The sequence below is a fragment of the Nicotiana tabacum genome, chromosome 15 (genome assembly GCF_000715075.1).
Source record: "Nicotiana tabacum cultivar K326 chromosome 15, ASM71507v2, whole genome shotgun sequence".
NCBI lineage: Eukaryota > Viridiplantae > Streptophyta > Magnoliopsida > Solanales > Solanaceae > Nicotiana > Nicotiana tabacum.
Window position 1 is genome coordinate 42,821,513 of NC_134094.1, and position 21,950 is coordinate 42,843,462.

General features: G+C 39.6%; 1 protein-coding gene across 1 annotated transcript; it reads left to right on the top strand.

Moving 5' to 3' along the window:
- The first annotated feature begins 234 nt into the window (after positions 1 to 234).
- Positions 235 to 1,855, top strand: LOC107775693 (uncharacterized). Its single transcript, XM_016595445.2, has 2 exons — positions 235 to 1,281; positions 1,602 to 1,855. Exons 1-2 carry the CDS (start codon positions 384 to 386, stop codon positions 1,634 to 1,636), a joined length of 933 nt encoding a protein of 310 aa, XP_016450931.2. The 5' UTR covers positions 235 to 383; the 3' UTR covers positions 1,637 to 1,855.
- The last annotated feature ends 20,095 nt before the right edge of the window (positions 1,856 to 21,950 follow it).

A 21,950-nucleotide genomic window follows, 5' to 3' on the forward strand; every position in this document is an offset into this window, starting at 1 on the left:
GGTGAAATTTTGTTCTGTCTAAATTCCTCACAGCTGGGTGTTAAATCATTGAGAAAGAAACAAGAAAAGCGAAAATGGGGACAACTGAAGAAACTCCAAATCTCAATTCCGGACTCAATTCTAGAAATCAGATGAATCAAGTGACAGGGATCGATTATAATCATCCACTGTTGCCCTCACCTGCAGATGTTAGCGGAATTCAAATCATCTCATTTCAGCTAACAGGTATTGAAAATTAGTCTATTTGGAATAGGTCTATGCGGGTTGCTCTGTTGGGTAGGAATAAATTAGGTATGGTTGATGGTACATGCAGTAAAAATAGATTCCCAGATTCTATGGAAAATCATTGGGAAAGAGTAAATGCCATTGTTCTATCTTGACTTATGAATTCAGTGGCCAAAGGTTTTCTTGGAGGAATTATGTATGCCTCTAGTGCACAAACAGTTTGGGAAGACTTAGCCGAGAGATTTAATAAAGTTGATGGCTCAAGAACTTTTAATTTGCATAAAGAAATAGCCACATTAACTCAAGGCTCTGCATCTCTCTCGGTTTATTTTTCAAAACTTAAAGCTCTTTGGGAGGAATTTGAAGCTTTAGTCCCCGCACCTGGGTACGATTGTCCCAAATCAAGAGATTTTGTTAACTATCTACTGAAGTTGAGGTTGTACCAGTTTTTAATGGGGTTAAATGATTCATATTCACAAGCAAGAAGCCAAATCCTAATGAAGTCACCTCTACCTACTGTGAATCAGGCCTATGCCTTGATAGTGAGTGATAAAAGTCAAAGGTCTATAGCAGCCAATTCAGGAATTCTTGGAGCTAATCCTGTAGGAAACTTTGAAGTTGCTATGTATAACAGAAATGGTGGAGGTGGACAAAATCAAAGGTTCAAGAAGAACTTTAATATTCAATGTGAATACTGCAAATTGAAAGGCCATACAAAAGAAAACTGTTATAAACTTGTAGGGTATCCTCAAGATTTCAGACAGAAGAAAAGAGGGTATAATGCTGCTCACAATGCTAATATTCTGACTGAGAATTATAACAACCAGAATCAAAACCCTACAGAACCTACATTTACATATGGTCAGAATACTAATGTCATAAACCAGTCTGCTTGTGGAAATCAAGTATCCTATAATCAAGGACTGGAAGCAGTTGCAAGCCAATTGGGAAATTATACATTCACAAAGAACCAATATGATCAGATTGTTCAGTTGTTGAAAAAAGGAGGAATCTCAACAATCACCAACAATAAAGATTCAGCTGCAAATGTAACAGGTACTGATACAGCATTATTGGTTTCAAATGGTTCACATGAATGGATTATAGACACTGGTGCAACCAACCATATGGTATCTGATACTAACCTTCTGAATAAGTCTACAATAATTCAGATAGTCGATCCTAAGAAGGTTATGTTACCCAATGGTGATGTGTCTCTAGTCACACACACAGGGGCAGGTTCAATTTTCGACAAAACCACTATAACTAATGTATTTCATGTGCCTCAATTTAAGTACAATCTTCTTTCAGTTTCAAAAATGACTAAAGAACTTCAATGTGCTGCAACATTCTTCCCTGACTTTTGTGTTTTTCAGGATCTCTTCACTGGGAAGGTGAGAGAGATTGGTAAAGAAGAAAGAGGATTGTACATACTATTAGCTCGACTGGCAAGGAATAAGCAAAATGTTGTGTATGCTGCAAAAGGATTGACTGCAAGTGAAGTAAGTCAGATCAATGTGTAGTTATGGCATCAAAGATTTGGACATGTGTCTGTTTTAGTGCTTAAGAAAATACTGCCTATTAATGTACAGAATATGAGAGATAAAGTAGATAAATGCACAATTTGTCCTTGTGCTAAACAAACTAGATTGCAGTTTCCTTCTAGTGATATCAGAAGTGTATGCTGTTTTGATTTGAATCATGTAGACCTATGGGTCTTTATAGAGTAGCTACTTTTGATGGCAACAAGTACTTTCTAACAGTTGTAGATGATTACAGTAGAATGACATGGGTATTTCTACTTAAACAGAAATCAGATGTACATCAGTGTTTACAATATTTCTTCAGCTATGTCAAGACTCAATTTAATAAGGTGATCAAGATTATTAGAACAGACAATGGCACAGAGTTTGTAAATTCTCTTTGTGAACAATTGTTCAAGAATCTTGGGATTATTCATCAAAGAACTTGTGCTTACACCCCTCAACAGAATGGGGTTGTAAAAAGAAAGCATAGACATATTTTAGAAGTAACAAGAGTTATAAGGCTGCAATCTCATATCCCTATTAGGTTCTGGGGTCACTGCATCCTGGCTGCAGTATATATAATTAACAGGTTACCTAGCTTAGTAATTGCAAATATATCTCCTTATGAAAGGCTACATAATAGAAAACCATCTTTAAGTTACTTAAGAGTGCTAGGCTGCCTGTGTTTTGCAAAAGTAATTCAGGAACATGACAAGCTAATGTCTAGATCAAAAGTGTCTGTGTATATGGGATACTCGGAAGTTCACAAAGGCTATATATTATATGATCTAGATAATAGATCCTTCTTCATCAACAAAGATGTAATATTCAAAGAAAACATCTTTCCATTTAGAAGAACAACTTCCACCTCAACACCTGTGTTTATAGACACTACACCAACTGTAGGTTCATATATGGACAGTCCAGAAATTCTTTTTGAGACTATCTAAGATCAGCAGACTAACACACAAACTAATGTAGACTACAGTAATGACAATACAGGTAGTCCATCTATAACAGCTGATACTACAACAGAAAGTTATAATCCTCAATCAGTTCATGATCTCCAAAACCACAGTATGACTGAGGGGGAGCCACAAGTACAACAAAACAATCAAAGCGTATCTACTAGAGCTCATACCAGAAATCAAGCCAACTCAGACCAACCTACAGTTAGGAAGTCCAACAGAGATAAACATCCACCAGTATGGTTGAAGGACTTTGTGTCCTTGAATATTCATCAAGAGATACCTTATGCCTTAAATAAGTACATAAGATATGATCATTTATCTCCTAAACATCAAGCTTTTACTGTTGCCTTCTCACCAACTACTGAACCCACTATATACACTGAAGCAAATAAAGATCCAAGATGGATACAAGCTATGGAAGAAGAAATAAAAGCATTAGAAGGTAATAGTACATGGACATTAGTCACATTACCTGAGGGAAAGAAACCTATAGGATGCAAGTGAATATATAAAATTAAGTACAAGGCATCGGGAGAGATAGAGAGGTTTAAGGCTAGGCTAGTAGCAAAAGGATATAGCCAACAAGAGGGTATTGACTATCAAGAAATATTTTTACCAGTGGTGAAAATGGTAATTGTTAGAACCATATTAGCACTGGCAGCAGCCAAGCAATGGCATATACACCAAATGGATGTATACAATGCCTTTCTACAAGGTAATCTATTTGATAAAATCTACATGGATTTACCACAAGGATTTAGAGGTCAGGGGGAGAAGAAAGTATGCAGACTCACTAAATCCTTGCATGGGCTAAAACAAGACCCAAGGCAATGGAACTTAAAACTATCTGAAGCTCTTCTGAAATTACAGTTCAAACAAAGTCAATTTGATCATTCTTTATATATAAGAAAGACAGATGAAGGTATGGTTTTGGTGCTGATCTATGTTAATGATATGTTAGTTACAGGAAGCAATTTAAAGCTGATTCAAGACACTAAAACTTCCCTACAAAATATCTTCAAGATGAAGGATTTAGGAGAGTTAAGATATTTTTTGGGACTAGAGTTTGCTAGATCCAGTAAAGGGATCGTTATGCATCAGAGAAAATATACTTTAGAACTTATAGCAGAAGTTGGACTAACTGCAGCTAAACCATCGACTACACCAATTGATACCAATGTTAAGCTCACATCTAAACAGTATGATGGGCACACTTCAAAGAATGACAGATCAGTTGAAGACTCTCTAGAATAGATCAGACAACTTATCAAAGGTTAATAGGTAAACTCTTATACCTAACTGTTACTAGACCAGACATAGCTTATGGAGTTCAAACTCCAAGTCAAATCCTTCAGCAACCAAAGAAATCTCATATGGAAGTTGCCTTAAGAATTGTGAAACTTGTGAAGAACAATCCAGGTCAAGGTATATTGTTATCAAGTCAACATAGCAAAATTGTCACAGCATATTATGATGCACACTGGGCAGCTTGCCCAGTCACTAGGAGATCTGTTACAAGATTTTTGATCAAGGTGGGCAATTCTCTAGTTTCTTGAAAGTCCAAAAAGCAAACTACTATATCAAGAAGTTCTGCATAAGCAGAATACAGAAGCTTAGCTGCAACAGTAGCAGAGCTGACATGGCTACTGGGAGTGTTGAAAGAAGTTGATGCAGAAGCTAAACTGCCAGTAGACATTTTCTCTGATAGCAAAGCAACCATTCAAATTGCTATCAACCCAGTCTATTATGAGAGAACCAAGCATATAGAGATCGGTTGTCACTTCATAAGGGAACAAATTCAACAAGGACTGGTCTGCACAAAGTACATACCTACCAATGATCAACCTGCAGATTTGCTCACAAAAGGATTGAGTAAAGTTCACCATGCATATTTGAGTTCCAAGTTAGGTGTTTTGACATCTTTACAATACCTAACTTGAGGGAGAGTGTTAAATAATATAAGGACATATTAGTAATTGTTAAATAAGTTAGTTGTTAGGTTAGTAGTTAAATTAACTATGTATAAAGGGGCCATCGTGTACTCAGATAATACTCTCTCTCTCTATTATCTCTGGGCTCTTTCTTCTTCCTCAATTATCAACAAAAACAATCACCAGTGACAGCTTATTGACCATCTCGACTGTAATACCATGACAAATTTACCTTACCAATAATAACACATCCAATTGGACTAACAAGTAAAATACAAAACTCTAACATTGCTTCATGCCATCAGTAAATATTTTTACATTTGTATAAAATTAATGATAAATTTCCTCCAATTCACTTGAATGTACAACTTTGCATCGTTGAAGGCAGTCCTAATTTACTCGCGAATATCAAAAGAGAAACAAAATAGATACTTAACAAATAGTTTAGTTGTTTTAGGCATATCACCGAAAATATTCATCATATTGGGTAAAGAATGAAAAATAACCGGAAAATAACCCCTTGAGAAAGAAATTATCACTAACTACGAAATATAACATTTACATACATACAACATTATGAAAGAGTGCTTACAAATAGTATTTAAAGTAGCAAAGACCCATATTCCATCAGCAAACTGAATACTACAAATTTCTGCATAAACAAATGGATTTGGAGTAACTAATTAGCGTCAAAAGTGAGAAAGACATCAACCACCGGGATTATATAATTATATGCACCCAATAGAATTACTAACATGCATGTAAACAAATTATCAAGAAATTATGCCGAAGAGTAGGAAAACTAAAGATTGAAGTAAAAATGATTAAACTTTCACAAGGATCCGAAAGTGTTGGGCACAAATCAAGGAAAGAAACGAAAAGTCAGGGGAAAACTTACCAGAAGTAGCCAGTGAAATAGAAGCTAGAAAATTAGAAATCACAATGTATACGGTCGAAATCGGGCACGTCAGATTTCGTAGACACGAGGAGCTACCTCGAGAGTAAGCTCGTAATAAACCAGGCGAGCTCAATGGCAAAGTACGGAGCACGAAGATCGAAGTGCTCGTTGAAGATCAAGACCGAGCATGACCGACTTCGAGTAAGGCATAATAACGGAATGGGGATATATTAGCAACCGACCGAAGATCTCGGTGGAAATCTCAAAACAGATCAAATCAAGCGGTTATTGACGTCAATTATGGAAATTGTTTTTATGATTAGAATTGTACCTTATTTAGGATTCCTCTGCTATATAAAGAGGGACCCTATTCATTTGTAAGGGGCATTGATTCACTAATAAAAATATACAAAAATGATGCTCTCTATTTTACTTACTATACATTACTGTTCATTATTGTTCTTTACTCTTCTTCTTACCCAACCTCGAGACCATCTCGAATAGAGGTCGAAAGCGCTACTAGAACATTGGTTTGATTTATTTTACTATTCAGATTATCTATTTCAATTCCTTGTTTGTCATGGTATTGGATTAAATCACATATACTTAAAATCACTAAACAAGTTTAATTGTTACTCGAATTTTAGGGTAAACAGTTTGGCGCCTATCGTGGGACTAAGGATAATAGTGATTGTTCAGTATTGATTCTGGTAAAACACACTATTTTACGCTTGTTCTTGTTGAGTGCCTTTGCTTTCAGGTTAAAACATGTCAAACTCACAAAATGCATCCACACACGGTAACAATGGCCTCGGATTTCATTATGAAAACGAAAATGGAATCGCTCCAGGAATCGAGGTGCCACAGGCTAATCTTGGGGCAGCACCGGTTGCCAACCCAATCGATATCAGTTGGCACGTTGCTCTAAACGTGGTCCTAGGCACAGATCTCGATGGGAGTGTACACAGAGAAGGCCGATCTCGTGGTCAAGGAACATAGGGCAGAGGAGACGAAGGAGTCAGTATCCAATTGATATTCGAGATGCTTCAGTCTTAGCAAGCCACTATTGCTCAGTTACAAAATCAACATAGAGCTCCGAATAGGGTCGAGCCGGAAATTACTTATCGTACCGAGCCAGTACCAGAAAGATCGAATTGTAACAAATCAGAGACTAATCCTGCAGTAATGAAAATGCTTGAGGAGATCACCAAAAGAATTGAATCAGGGGAGAAGAGAATCGAAGCCAACGATAAAAAAATGGAGACATACAACTCTCGAGTTGATCAGATACCAGGGGCATCGCCAATCTTGAGAGGGATGGATTCGAAGAAGTTTGTACAAAAGTCGTTTCCTCCAAGTGAGGCTCCGAAGCCTATTCCAAAGAAGTTTCATATGCCAGACATACCCAAATACAATGGGATCACCGATCCCAACGAGCATGTTACTTCATAGACATGCGCCATTAAGGGTAACAATTTAGAGGATGATGAAATCGAATCTATGCTGTTAAAAAAATTTGGAGAGACTCTTTCGAAGGGAGCAATGTTTTGGTATCACAACCTGCCACCAAATTCCATCGATTCATTTGCCATGTTAGCAGATTCTTTTGTAAAGGCACATGCTGGAGCCATAAAGGTCACAACGAGGAAATCAGACCTTTTTAAGGTAAGACAAAGGGATAATGAAATTCTAAGGGAGTTCGTGTCCCGATTTCAAATGGAACGCATGGAGTTGCCACCGGTCACAGATGATTGGGCCGTTCAAGCTTTCACCTAAGGGTTGAACGAACGGATTTCGATAGTATCACGACAGTTGAAATAAAATTTGATCGAGTATCTAGCTATAACTTGGGCAGATGTACACAATCGATATCAGTCGAAGATCAGGGTCGAGGACGACCAATTAGGAGCCCCTTTCGGTTTAGTATATCCAAACAGGTCGACAGTTAAAAACCAGAGGGACGTCAACAGGGAGCCAAGGTCGAACAAGGACCGATATCAACCATATACCGTAGATCGAAGGAACAATGGTTCAGGACGCAATTCCGCCCGGAATAATCGAAGAAGTGATCGAGGACAGAATTCTCAAGGACTTATGAGCAAAAGTGGCTTCGACAAGTATGTCGATCCCACAGAGGCACCTCGGTTATCAGAATATAACTTTAGCATCGATGCATCGGGCATTGTTTCGGCAATCAGAAAGATTAGAGATACTAGGTGGCCCAAACCCATACAAACCAATCCTTCCCAAAGAAACCCAAATTTGATGTGCAAGTATCATGGCACGCATGGTCACAAGACCAAGGATTGCAGGCAATTAAGGGAGGAGTTAGCCCGTCTATTCAATGAGGGTCACCTTCGGGAGTTCCTCAGCGATCGAGCCAAGAATCATTTCAGAGAAAGGGACGCCAACAGGAAAAATGAACAGGAGGAACCCCGACATGTCATTCATATAATCGTCAGTGGGGTCGATATCCCACAGGAACCCATATTCAAACGCACTAAGGTATCAATCACTAGGGAAAAACGAACCCGAGATTATGTGCCCGAAGGCACTTTATCATTCAACAACGAAGAAACAGAAGGCATTTCTCAGCCCCACAACAATGCTCTGCTAATTTCTATATTATTTAATGAAGTTCAAGTTAAGCGTATTTTAGTGGATCAAGGTAGCTCGGCAAATATCATCCGATCGAGGGTCGTGGAGCAGCTCTGCCTACAAAGTCAAATCATACCCGCATCTCAAGTCTTAAACGGCTTCAATATAGCTAGTGAAACAACTAAAGGGGAGATTATTCTACTAGTGAACGTGGCTGGAACCATTCAAGATACCAAGTTCCACATAATCGAGGGTGACATAAGGTACAATGCCCTGCTCGGAAGGCCTTGGATCCACAATATGAGGGCAGTCCCTTCGACTCTCCACCAAATGATGAAATTCCCGACGTTGGACGGTGTAAAAACAGTATATGGAGAGCAGCATACTGCAAAGAAAATATTTGCGGTCGATGAGGTGACCCCGATATCGACACTATCAACCTCGAAAAGGTTGAGCATCAAAGATAAACAGAAAGTCAAATAACAATCACAGCCACCAGCCTCGACCGAATCAGGGAAGCGGGAGTTAGAAGAAGAGGAGGATTTTTTGACCCCTCAAACTTTTGTTGTTCCCGAAGATACTGATGCCACCAAATCAACGGTCGAAGAGCTGGAACAAGTTATATTGATCGAGTACTTGCCCAGCGAAAGGTATACTTGGGAACGGGATTAACCCCCGAACTCAGGAAAAAACTTATCCCATTTCTTGTTGATAACATAGATTGTTTTGCTTGGTCCCATTTAGATATGACAGGGATTCCACCAGAGGTAACGACACATCGGCTAAGCTTGGACCCTAGATTCAAACCGGTGAAGCAAAAGAGAAGACCCCAGTCCGAAGTAAAGCACGCATTCATAAAGGACGAGGTAACTAAACTTCTCAAAATAGGATCCATTCAGGAGGTGAAATATCTCGAATGGTTAGCCAATGTAGTTGTAGTCCCTAAAAAGGGGGACAAACTTAGAATGTGGGTAGATTATAAGGATTTAAATAAGGCGTGCCCCAAAGATTCTTTTCCACTGCCTAACATCGATAGCATGATCGATGCCACGGCCGGCCACGATATCCATACTTTTCTCGATGCCTATTTCGGGTACAATCAAATCCAAATAAACCCGGAAAACCAAGAAAAGACTTCATTTATCACCAAGTATGGAACATATTGTTATAATGTAATGCCCTTCGGGCTAAAAAATGCAGGATCCACTTACCAACGCCTAGTGAATAAAATGTTCGAAGAACAAATAGGTAAATCAATGGAGGTTTATATTGATGACATGCTAGTTAAGTCCCTGCGCGCAGAGGACCATTTGGCTCATTTGCAGGAAACATTCGAGATCTTAAGGAAATAAAACATGAAGCTCAACCCCGAGAAATGAGCTTTCGGGGTGGTTCGGGCAAGTTCCTTGGCTTCATGGTATCAAATCGGGGGATCGAGATCAACCCCGATAAAATCAAGGCCATCGAAGACATCGCCGTCGTGGATAGTGTAAAAGCCGTACAGAGGCTAACTGGACGGATAGCTACCTTAGGCCGATTCATTTCGAGGTCATCGGATCGAAGCCACATATTTTTCTCTTTACTCAAAAAGAAGAGCGATTTCGCCTGGACCCCGGAATGCCAACAGGCATTGGAAGAGTTGAAGCGATACCTGTCAAGCCCACCACTGCTTCACACTCCAAAGGCAGATGAGAAACTTTACTTGTACTTGGCAGTATCAGAAATCGCAGTAAGTGGTGTCCTAGTTCGGGAAGACAAAGGTATGCAATTTCCCATTTATTATGTAAGTCGAACCTTAGGAGAAGAACAAACTAGATATCCACACTTAGAAAAATTGGCACTTGCACTGATAAGCGCCTCTAGAAAGTTAAGACCATACTTTCAATGTCTCCCCGTATGCGTATTAACCACTACCCACTTCGTAATATTTTGCACAAACCCGAACTGTCGAGCCGATTGTCCAAATGGTTCGTCAAACTCAGTGGGTACGACATCGAATATCAACCCCAGACGGCCATCAAGTCTTAAATTTTAGCGGACTTTATGGCTGATTTCATGCCAACCCTCGTACCCGAAGTTGAAAAGGAACTCTTGTTAAAATCGGGTATGTCATCGGGGGTTTGGACCCTTTTCACAGATGGTGCTTCAAATGTGAAGGGGTCCGGGCTAGGCATCGTTTTGAAGCCGCCCACGGGTAGCACTATTAGGTAATCTATCAAAACTTCTAGGTTGACTAACAATGAGGCCGAGTACGAGGCCATGATTGCAGGTCTCGAGCTAGCTAAAAGCCTGGGGGCAGAAGTCATTGAAGCTAAATGTGACTCTTTAATGGTGGTAAACCAAGTAAATAAAACCTTCGAAGTTCGAGAGGATAGAATGCAAAGGTATTTGGACAAGTTGCAGGTAACTTTGCACCATTTCAAGGAATGGACTTTACAGCATGTACCTCGAGAACAAAATAGTGAGGTCGATGCACTTGCAAACTTGGGGTCGTTGGTCAAGGAAGATGAGATCAGCTCGGGAACTGTCATTCAACTCTCGAGATCCGTAATCGAGGAAAGCCATGCCGAGGTAAACTCGACAAGCTTAACCTGGGATTGGAGGAATAAATATATTTAATACTTGAAGAATGGAAAGCTCCCATCGGACCCTAAAGAGTCGAGGACCTTACGAACCAAAGCTACTCGATTCACATTGGCTGAAGATGGAACATTATACAGAAGAACATTCGATGGACCATTAGCAGTGTGCTTAGGGCTAGGAGGCACCGATTATGTTTTACGAGAGGTCCATGAAGGCACTTGTGGGAACCACTCTGGCGTCGAATCACTGATTCACAAAATCATTAGAGCAGGATACTACTGGATAGCATGGAAAAAAATACTAAGAAGTTTGTTCGAAAATGTGATAAATGTCAAAGGTTTGCACCGATGATCCATCAGCCCGGAGAACAACTTCATTTAGTCCTATCTTCATGGCCATTCATGAAATAGGGGATGGATATCGTCGGCACCCTTCCAGCGGCGCCAGGTAAAGCTAAGTTCATTTTATTTATGACTAACTATTTCTCTAAATGGGTTGAAGCACAGGCGTTCGAGAAAGTGAGAGAAAAAGAGGTTTTAGACTTCATCTGGGATCACATCGTGTGTCGATTTGGGATACCCGCACACATAGTATGCGACAATGGTAAGCAATTTATCGGTAGTAAAGTGACAAAATTTCTCGAAGACCATAAAATAAGAAGGATATTGTCAACACCGTATCACCCTAGTGGGAACGGACAGGCCGAATCGACGAACAAGACTATCATCCAAAACCTGAGGAAAAGGTTGAACGAAGCTAAAGGGAAATGGAGAGAAATTCTTCCCGAAGTCCTTTGGGCATATCGAACAACATCAAAGTCCAGTACATGGGCAACTCCATTTTCCTTAGTGTATGGCTCCAAAGCCTTAATTACAGTCGAAGTCGGGGAACCCAGCGCAAGGTTTCGACATGCATCGGAGGAATCGAACCGCGAGGCTATGAATACTAGCCTCAAATTATTAGATGAAAAACGAGAAGCGGCACTTGTTTGAATGGCTGCACAAAAGCAACAAATCGAAAGGTACTACAATAGAAGAACTAACCGTCGTCACTTCAGGGTCGGGAACTTAGTCCTAAGGAAGGTCACCATCAACACTCGATATCCTAATGAAGGGAAGCTCGGCCCGAATTGGGAAGGACCCTATCAAGTCCTCAGTATAGTCGTAAAAGGGTCTTATAAACTCGTAACGATGGACGGTGAACCATTACCAAACAACTGGAACATATCACTTCTCAAACGATATTATTGTTAAGGTATGACTTTCTCCCTTCTTTCGTTTATATATGTTCGGCGCTAACTCATTGTAGGAGTTCGACCAAAGACATCGAGACCTCGGGTTTTAAAGTACGCGTTGCACTCTTTTTTCCTTAGATCTATTTTTATCCCAACTGGGTTTTCCCGGCGAGGTTTTTAACGAGGCAACAATTATGTTCTACCTGAGGACAATTCAATAGTATCCAAGGCTTCTTTGCAATCAACCTAGAATACTGAAGGGCATCACCCTCGAATGTTGTATTCTCGAGAATAGTACTTCATGTCAAAGAGCCTCACTAGGGAAGCTTTGTAATGGACCAAACGGTCAAGTGAACCATGTCCATATAAATTAGCCGAGCCCCGATGGCAAAATATGTGCGCATGTATAAACTATTCAAAGAAGCATTCTCTATTCATTTAAACATTTTGTGTCTCGAAGAAAATTATCTACTATACAAACCTCATGCTTATGATATTGCGAGAAACGGCTCAAGAGCCAAAGTGCAAATATACACTCGGGGACTACCATCGATGATAGGCATATTCAAGTTATCTAAACACAAATGCATAAGATCTCAAAGAGGCACCCCTCGATCTATAGGCCAAGGCCACCATTCTCGGGGACTGACATTTCAAACAAGTTCGAAATATTATTAAGAAATAAGCCCAAGAGGCGTACCCGAAGGCTACGGCCAAACTAAAACTCGTATCTGAATTCCTCAATAATGATAGGCCTTCAAATTATCTGAAAAATCGGTTAAAAAAGGCTACCCTCGGCAAATAATCAAAAGGGCTTCGATAAAATCAGCCCTCGAAAAACCTTAAGAGGTATCAAATTATCTTTAACACAAACGTGTTAAGGCACAAAAAACAAAAGGGTTTCAACCGACATCGGACCCTCAAAAACCCCAATGGGAAATAATCCAGAAGGGGGAAATAATAGACGTCTTTTAGAGGCCATATGGGCCCAACCTAAAAGAGCATAAGGGCCAATACATCTAGAGTTCGAGACTTTGTTCTCACTCAACTCGGACCTAAGGGTTCTACTATTCCGAGTTCAAATAAAGTTGATTTGAACTTAGCTCAAGGATCCGCCATAAAACCTTAAGGGGTAAATTACCCATTATTTGATAAAAAACCTAATGGTTTATTCTATTCTAAGTTCTAAACATACTCGAACTCAGTTATAAAAATAGTGCAATCATGGCATCGATCAAGCCATCCGAAATCTCGAATATATTATTGAGTTCGGGGACTCGCCCTTGCGTGTCTAAAAAAACTAAGGGTTTTGTTCTAAGTTCGAACTAGTGCTCACTCGATTACGGAGGCTGCAACAACAAAACTTTCACAAGGCAAAATCACAAAACACGTTTGAACATAAAATTGAGAAGACATTCAAAAGAAGTTTTTCTATTATATATTGTTAGAAAAGGTTATGTACAAGAGATCGATCAAGGTCTTACAAAAAGAGAAATTAAGTCCTAACTACGGTCAGTTTCGACCTCTTCTTCGGGAACAACTTCTCCTTCAGGCCCCTCATCGGATCCATCTCGACTGCCTTTTTCATCATCGTCTTCGTCGTCAAAAGAGGCAAGCTGCCTGGCTTCGGCCTCAAGCACCTTGGCTCGGGCTATCTCCTCGTAGAGGTCAAAACCTCGAGTATGGATTTTCTTGAGGGTTTCCCTCCGGGATTGACACTTTGCCGAGTCAATGATCCATTGCTCTCGGTCAGAAGCCTCCCTTACCTGCATTTGGGCAGCCTCAACATCGGCCCGGTACATGGCAATGGACTTGTACGCCATGAATTTTGTTTTCTCGATCTCTGCCTTGGCCTTAGCAAGCCTGGTTTCAAGCTCCTCGATCCTATTGTCTTGGGCCGAACTTTTCTCTTTGACACCCCGAAGTTGAACCTCGGTCGATGACAATTTGGCTGAGGTAGTTTCTTTTTCCGCAGCCAGGCGGTCCATGTTCTCCTTCCACCGATCACATTCGGCCTTTACTTGATCGACTTCTCCCCGAAGCATCTCGATCTTTTCAACCTTTTACTGCAGCTGAGATAATGAAGTATTAGCTTCCATAGTTGGGTCGAGTCCGTACTTTATCAAAAGGTTGCTCATCTGCTTATCTAGCTCGGCCTCTTCCTCATGAGCCTTGGCCAAATCCACTTGAAGGTCCGTTATAGTTTCGTCTTTTTGGCTGCAAGGAAGCTTTAAAGCGTTCCTCTCCTCCGAGACCCTTTAGAGCTCAGTTTCACACTGGCTAAGGTCAGCTCGAAACTTGGCGAAGGCCTATACAAAAAAGGAAAACACAAGTCAGATTTAGAGAAAAAGAAAAAGAAGAGTAAAGAACAGAAGTGCAGTAAACTGATTCTTACCCGAGATAAGAGACGTTGGGCCTCTTCTAAAAGAATAGAAGCATCACCGATGTCAGAGGCAGCATCGACTTCAGTAAAGCAATCCTAAAAGGGATCCCCGACACTAGAGCCTCCGCCTTTATCAGGAGTCTTCAACTCTCGAGCTTCCCTTAGTGCCTCCTCAGAAAAGATCGGGAGAGAAGGTAAGTAACATACTATTATGGTCCTGAGCAAGTCACTCGGGACGCTCTGATCGATCTTCAGGGTCTCAGAACTGGCCCCGTCCGATAAAGCTGCAGATGGCCGAGAAACGGTCTCGACCTCTGGTAATTCGGGATCCTCACCCGATTTCTTTTTGTAAGCCTCCTCGACACGAGGCTTGATTTTAGCAGCCGTCGTCGGCTCAGAAGGTTTGGTGACCTCGACGGCTTTCCTAGGTCGGACTGTCAGTGCCGGGGCATTATCCTCTTCTTCTTCTTCTTCTTCTTGTTCTTCTTCTTCTTCTTCTTCTATCAGTTTTTGGACTGAGTCCATCGTGAGAGCGATTACTTCTCTCCTAACCCTTCGAGGTTTGGGCATGGGATCCTCAGACTGCGAGGCAGTTTTCCTCTTTTTATCTTCCCCCGGCTTCGGAACCAGGGACTTGGTTTCTTCCTCGCCACTTGAAGGCCTCAAAATGGCATCCTTACTCAGGCCTGTATGAAAGAAAATTAGTGACGAATGGAGTATAAAAAGTATTTCAGAACATGAAAAAGGAGATCCTTACCGTGGTTCTTGGCCTCCCATCTGCCCTTTGCCAAATCACGCCATGTGCGTTCGGCATATGTGAAAGTTGAGGCTAACTTCCGAACCCAATCTTCGAAGTCAGGTACCGCTTGAGGCATCCAAGGAACAGCTGCATATCGAAAGGGGATGTCAGGCGAAGTCGAAGAAGGTACGAAGGGCAAAGTTTAAAAGATCACTTATGGTTGAAGTTCCACTCCTCAGGGAACGGCATCTTCTCTTCCGGGATAATGTCGCAAGTCCTCACCCGTATAAAACGACTCATCCAACCCCGATCCTTGTCCTCATCGATGCTCGAGATCAAGGCTTTCGTTGCTCGGCGTTGGAGACTGATTAGTCCTCAGTAGATTCGAGGCTGGTACAACCGCATGAGGTGATTTAGAGTGAACTTTAGCCCCTCGGCCTTGCTAGAGAAGAAGCGCAGCATGATTACTATGCATCATAGAGAGGGGTGGATTTGGCCGAGGGTGACTTGATATCTTTTACAGAGATCAATAATTACTGGGTCGAGGGGACTCAATGTGAATGGGTAAGTGTAAACACTTAAGAACCCCTCCACAGAGGCGGTGATGCTCTCTTCGGGAGCAGGAATTTACAACACGACCTCGGGACCCCAGTTGCAGTCCTTATTCACAGCATCGAGGTGACTCTTCCATATTGAGCACATGTACATCGACACATGCTCACATCGGCCCGGGATCGATGAAGGGTTTTCGACCTTGAAGTCGGATTTTAGAGTACACAGGACGAGAACATATTCATGGGGAAGCAGCTTTGCTGGCGCCTTGCCGCCGGACGATCGAGAAGAGGAGCAAGAAGCTTTCTCCTTTTGTGGTACAGTCTTTGAGGTTTTCGCCATTTGTATAAGTAAAAAAGGATCGAAGAAAGATAAAAAATTGGTGGTTTCGATGCTAACGACGGTGGTTCTACATACGACGAAAAGGAGGAGATGAAAAGAGTAAGAATACTTAGAGGTTTGATTAGAGCAAAAGTAAAGTTTGATTCAATGAAGGAGCAGGTATTTATAGGTTCACCGCGACGGTTCGGTGGCGTTAGTGGCCGACCGCTAACTGACAAGCATTAATGATTTGGGAAACTGAACTAACACGACATTTCGATCACATCCATCACTTACGTCATAAGGACGACATCATGATCGAGGTTTCGGAAAATTAAGGCTCAAACCGTTTCTTATCATTTTATTCCAAGAAATATGGAGACTATCTATATACGGTTGAAATTGGGCATGTCAGATTTCGTAGACACGAGGAGCTGCCTTGAGAGTAAGCTCGTAATAAACTAGGCTCGAGCTCAATGGCAAAGTATGGAGCACGAAGATCGAAGTGCTCGCTGAAGATCGAGACCGAGCATGACCGACTTCCACTACAAAAAAATAGCGTTTAGCGACGGAATTTAATGACAAGAGATACTCCATAGCTAAATAACGACGAATTAGCGACGTATTTTGTAGTTTGTCGCCAAATAAGCTACAAAAGAATTCGTATCAAATATAGCGACGGATTAGCGACCAAAACTTATATTCATCGCTAAAATTGACGCTAAATATTAGCGCCTAAAATTAGCGACGAAAGTGGGGAGAGAAAAATTATTTGAACTTAGCGACGGATTTAACGTCAAAAAATCTACCGCTGCATTCATTTTACTTATCAAGACATTCCAAAGTTGATTGCGACAAAATTTTTCGTCGCTAGTTTTCTTAAAATAAAATTTCATTAGTTATTATTAGTGATAGAAATTAGGTCCGTCGCTATTTCCGTTGCTAAAATTTTCATCCTAAAAATAAAATTATCCTAGTTAAAAGACATTCCAACAATTAGGGCACAAACACGCCCACTTTATCTCCTCTCTATCAGACTCCCACTTTTAATCCTCTTCAACAATGTAAGTTTTTTTTCTTCAAATACAAAAAATTGGGCGTGAATCTAGGGTTAATGTCTGAAAAATAGAAGAAAACTTTCGAAATTGCAAGATTTTTGCTGCAGAATTCTAAAATTTGAAGTCGTGTGTTGCTGCTCCGCAAGATTCTCAGACGAAAGAGTAAGCTTCTTTGTGATTTCATTCATGTCTTGTAGATCTGGGCGAGAATCATTGTTCAACTTTGCTAAAACTGAAGTCAGAAAAAAAGAAGTATAAGAACAGAATGTAAAGAGAATAAAGAAATTTGAAATCTTACTTACACCCACGAATGTTAAATCGAAGTGTCGGTCAAGAAAAGAAGTGAGAATATGATCCAATCTCGCTTGAGTAAAGAAATGAGGAGATTGGTCCAAGAAAGTTTATCAAATTGGGAGTGCAGAATATTTTATCAAGTTCTAGTGTCTTGAAAGCGTACCTTTAACCTTATATGTCTTTTTTTATTCTCTTTATATTCATTGGCTATGGGGTTAATTAGTGTTGCATGTAATGAGCTAATCAATAATATGAAATAAAATTTAATTAGGCCAGCTTGATACTTTATTGATACTTATGGAGTATGAAATTAAAAATTGAAGTTTATTGTTAAATATTATTGTAAGTTTCAGTGTCATTAAAATAGAAAGTGACAATTCTGTGTTCCTATTTGCAAGACTATTGGAGAAGTGTGTATATAATATAAAGAAGAAGAGACAAGAAATTGGAGAATAACAACACAAAGAATCCAACAAGAATGAGGAAACCTGTAATGAGTTTGTTTGCAAATTAAAACAAATCACTTTCATTTTTTTTTTCGTTTCATTCCACAAAGATTCTTCAAGACAAAATGGACTAAAACAACCACAACATTCCAAAAGTAGAAAATAACATTTTCGAGATTACAAAGCCAAAAGCAGAAAATGAAACAATATTCTGTAAATCCATAGCATGTAAAGTAATACCATAATAAACAATGATGTGTAGCACAATATTATGCAACACATTACAAAGCTCTAAGTTTACTTGGTCAAAGAAAGGAACTGAGCATTCCAAGATTTGTTTTCATTCCAAGATTGGGGTGTTAGTAATTCTCAGCTTATTCTGATGTCAACTTGTTATTCATTTTAGAAAGCATTCTGATGTCTTATTAAATAAAGAACTCTAAGGTCTTGTTTATTTTAATATTAAATAGGAACATGGACAATCTAGAGCGTGATTGGATGTACAAAAGGTTGGATGGTTGAGGGGGTATTAATTCAAGTTACATAACTGGTGTGAACAAGTTTCTCAAGTTTACTTATTCTCAGCGAAATCGCATGAGTGGTGACAATGTTAGATGTCCATGTAAAAAATATCACAACATTAAATACATGGATGTTAAAACTGTTAAATTGCACCTTTATCAGTATGGATTTGTTGAAAACTATTTTCTTTGAAAGTATCAAGGAGAAAAAAATATGACTGGTGAGATGTCTTCTAGTGGTGATTTGCATGGTGGCGCTCAACCTGAATCGGGATATGAGAATCTATATCGACAAATGGTCTTGGATGCAGCTGGACCCAATTTTGGCCATGGTTTGAGTTGGACGTCTTATAATAATATTGAACCTGAGTCGTCTCATTCTTATGAACCTTCAATGGAGGCAGAGCCTAATCCTTCAATGGAGGAGGAGCCAAATCTTGAGTGCCAAAGGTTTTATAATTTGCTACAGGCCGCTGATGCAAAATTATACCCTGGTTCTTCCCTCTCTCAACTCGCAGTAGTTTCCATGATGCTAAATATTAAAATGGAGAATACTTTATCACAAAGAGGTTATAATCAAATGATGCAATTGTTGAAAGAGGCTTTACCAGAAGATAACACAATGCTTGATAACTATTATGAGACCAAGAAGCTAGTGCGTAGCTTGGGTTTGCCAGTTGAAAAGATTGATTGTTATAATCTGGATGTATGTTGTATTGGGGTGAAGATGAGGACCTCACATCTTGCAAGTTTTGTGGCCACCAGAGGTACAAACGTCGTGTCGGTTCTCGTAAGAGGAAATTAATCCCTTACAAAAAAATATATTATTTTCCTTTGATTCCTAGATTGCGGAGATTATATGCATCTCATGCTACAGCCGCTAATATGAGATGGCATCATAAGCACATACAAGAGGAGGGCATAATGCGTCATCCATCAGACTCTAAGGCTTGGAAACACTTCAACGAAACTCATCCCTTTTTTGCTGTTGAACCAAGAAATGTGAGGTTGGGATTATGTACTAATGGTTTTCAGCCCTTTGGCCATTCAGGGAGGAAATACTCTTCATGGCCAGTGATTGTCACTCCATACAATTTGCCTCCAGGGATGTGCATGAAAGAGGCGTACATGTTCTTAACTGTCATTGTTCGAGGGCCAAACAACCCTAAACAAAAAAATGATGTTTATCTACAATCTTTAATAAAGGAATTGACCTTGTTGTAGGAGATGGGGGTAGAAGCATTTGACATCTCAAAAAAACAAAATTTTCAATTAAGGGCCGCTTTGATGTGGACAATCAATGACTTTCCAGCATATTCTATGTTATCTGGATAGAGTACTGCTGGTAACTTAGCATGTCCTTATTGTATGGAGGAAGCACAATCCTTTAGATTACGTCATGGTGGGAAAACAACTTGGTTTGACAGTCATAGAATGTTTCTTGACCAAAATCATTCGTTTAGGAGAGATCGTACAAATTTTCATAAAGGTCAGAATGTCAGAAGGTTACTACCACCCCTTAGAACAGGAGAGGAAATCTTGAACCAAATTTGTGAGTTGGGACTGAGAAAAGTAACTGAGCTAGATGCACAAGAAGTTAATGGGAGAATTTCTAGGTCTTGTGGATGGAAAAAGAGAAGAATCTTTTGGGATTTGCCTTATTGGAGCTCTAACATGATCCGACATAATCTCGATGTCATGCATATTGAGAAGAATGTCTTGGATAATGTATTTAACACAGTTCTTAATGTTGATAGCAAAACAAAAGACAATCCAAAGGCACGTGAAGATATGGTAAACTATTGCGATCGGCCGCAATTGGCAAAGAATCCTATTGATGGAAGCTATCCCAAAGCTGCATATACAATAGAGAAGAATAAAAAAATTGTCTTGTTCAATTGGTTGGAAAATGTGAAGTTTCCAAATGGGTATGTTTCGAATTAGAGTCGATGCCTAGACATAAACAAGTATAAATTATTTGGTATGAAAAGTCATGATTGTCATGTGTTCATGCAACGATTAATGCCTATTTCCTTTCGTGAGCTACTTCCTAGTAACGTGTGGCAAGCACTTACGGAATTGAGCTTATTTTTTAAGGATCTCACCTCGATTGTTCTTCGAGTGGCGGACATGGAGAGATTAGAGGCAGACATCCCACAGATCTTGTGTAAGTTAGAGCGTATATTTCCTCCTGGATTCTTTAACTCAATGGAACATGTGCCTGTACACCTGCCATATGAAGCAAGGATTGCTGGACCTATACAATATAGATGGATGTATCATTTTGAGAGGTTATTGAACTTTTTATGCTCTTATTATGACAAGTATGATATACATGACTTTATGAATTTAATGGTCTATCCATTTACTTGTATAGGTACCTTCGAACTCTTAAAAAATGATAGGGAATAAAGCTAGTGTCGAGGGTTCAATTTGTGAAGCATACTTGATGATGAAATCAACACAATTATTTTCTCATTATTTTGAACCTCATGTCATGGCACGTAATCATAATGTGGCCCTTAATGATGATGGTGGTGTTATGGAAGATCTTGAAGGAAATTTATCAATATTCACCCATCCAGGCCGACTATGGGGAGAACGAAAAAAGAGAAGTTTGTCCCTCGAAGAAATCAAGGCAGCCCAAACTTATATTCTACTATATTGTGTAGAGGTTGAGCCGTTTGTAAGGTATCATTTTTTAATAATAATAAATATATCCATATATTTTGAGTTTGTATTTAACTTATTTTGTTGTAATAAAGTATGCACATACAACGGTTGCAAGAAGAATTCCCCAATCTGTCTCAGGATCAAATAAGTGAGAGTCTCGAAACGTGTTTTGCTATATGGTTCAAGGAATATGTAATACTATAAAAATCATTATCTTTTAAGAAATTATGTACTTGAATTGGCTTGTTATATTTAACTAAGTCTTATAATTATTTTGAAATAGGTTCGATGCAATCACATTGAGAACCAATTCTTGCGTAGTCTTGCTCATGGACCATTAATAAGCGCAAAATGCTATTTGGTGTATTTTGTTAATGGATACAAATTTCACACGGAATGTCATGGTAGTGCAAGATCAACAATTAATAGTGGAGTTTGTATCTCAGATCCAAATATTGATAACTATTATGGACGGATACAAGAGATTATACAAGTGGAATACCGCGAAGAACCTTTAAAGCAAACCGTGTTATTCAAGTGTGAATGGTTTGATCCAACTGTGAATGTTGGTGTCAAGGAGCATAATCAATACAAATTAGTCGATGTGAACCATCGCCGTCATTTAAAAAGTACGAACCTTTTATTCTTGCGATGCAAGCAACTCAAGTGTGTTATATGCCTTATCCTAGCACGAAAAAGGACAATGATGATTGGGTAGCTGTTTTGAAAGTTAAACCTCAGGATGTTATTGAACTTCCTGATGAGGCAATAACATCAACTCCAGAACCGAATCTTTCATTCCAAGTTGAAGAAGTTGAAGTCCATTTGATAGATATGAATTTCACCACTGATGAAAATATAATCTTGCATGATGTAATTGAAATGGTTGAACCCATTGATGATGGATTATTGATAGAGCATCAAGAGTTCGAAGAAGAATCTTCTGAAGATGAGTATGAAACTGAGGATGAAAATGAGGAGTATGAAACTGAGGATG

Excerpts from the sequence above, each read along its gene's own strand:
- LOC107775693 (XM_016595445.2), top strand. The coding sequence starts at position 384 with ATGAATTCAGTGGCCAAAGGTTTTCTTGGAGGAATTATGTATGCCTCT. Across the intron at positions 1,282-1,601 it reads TTCAGCTGCAAATGTAACAG|GATCTCTTCACTGGGAAGGT; the intron begins GTACTGATACAG and ends TGTGTTTTTCAG.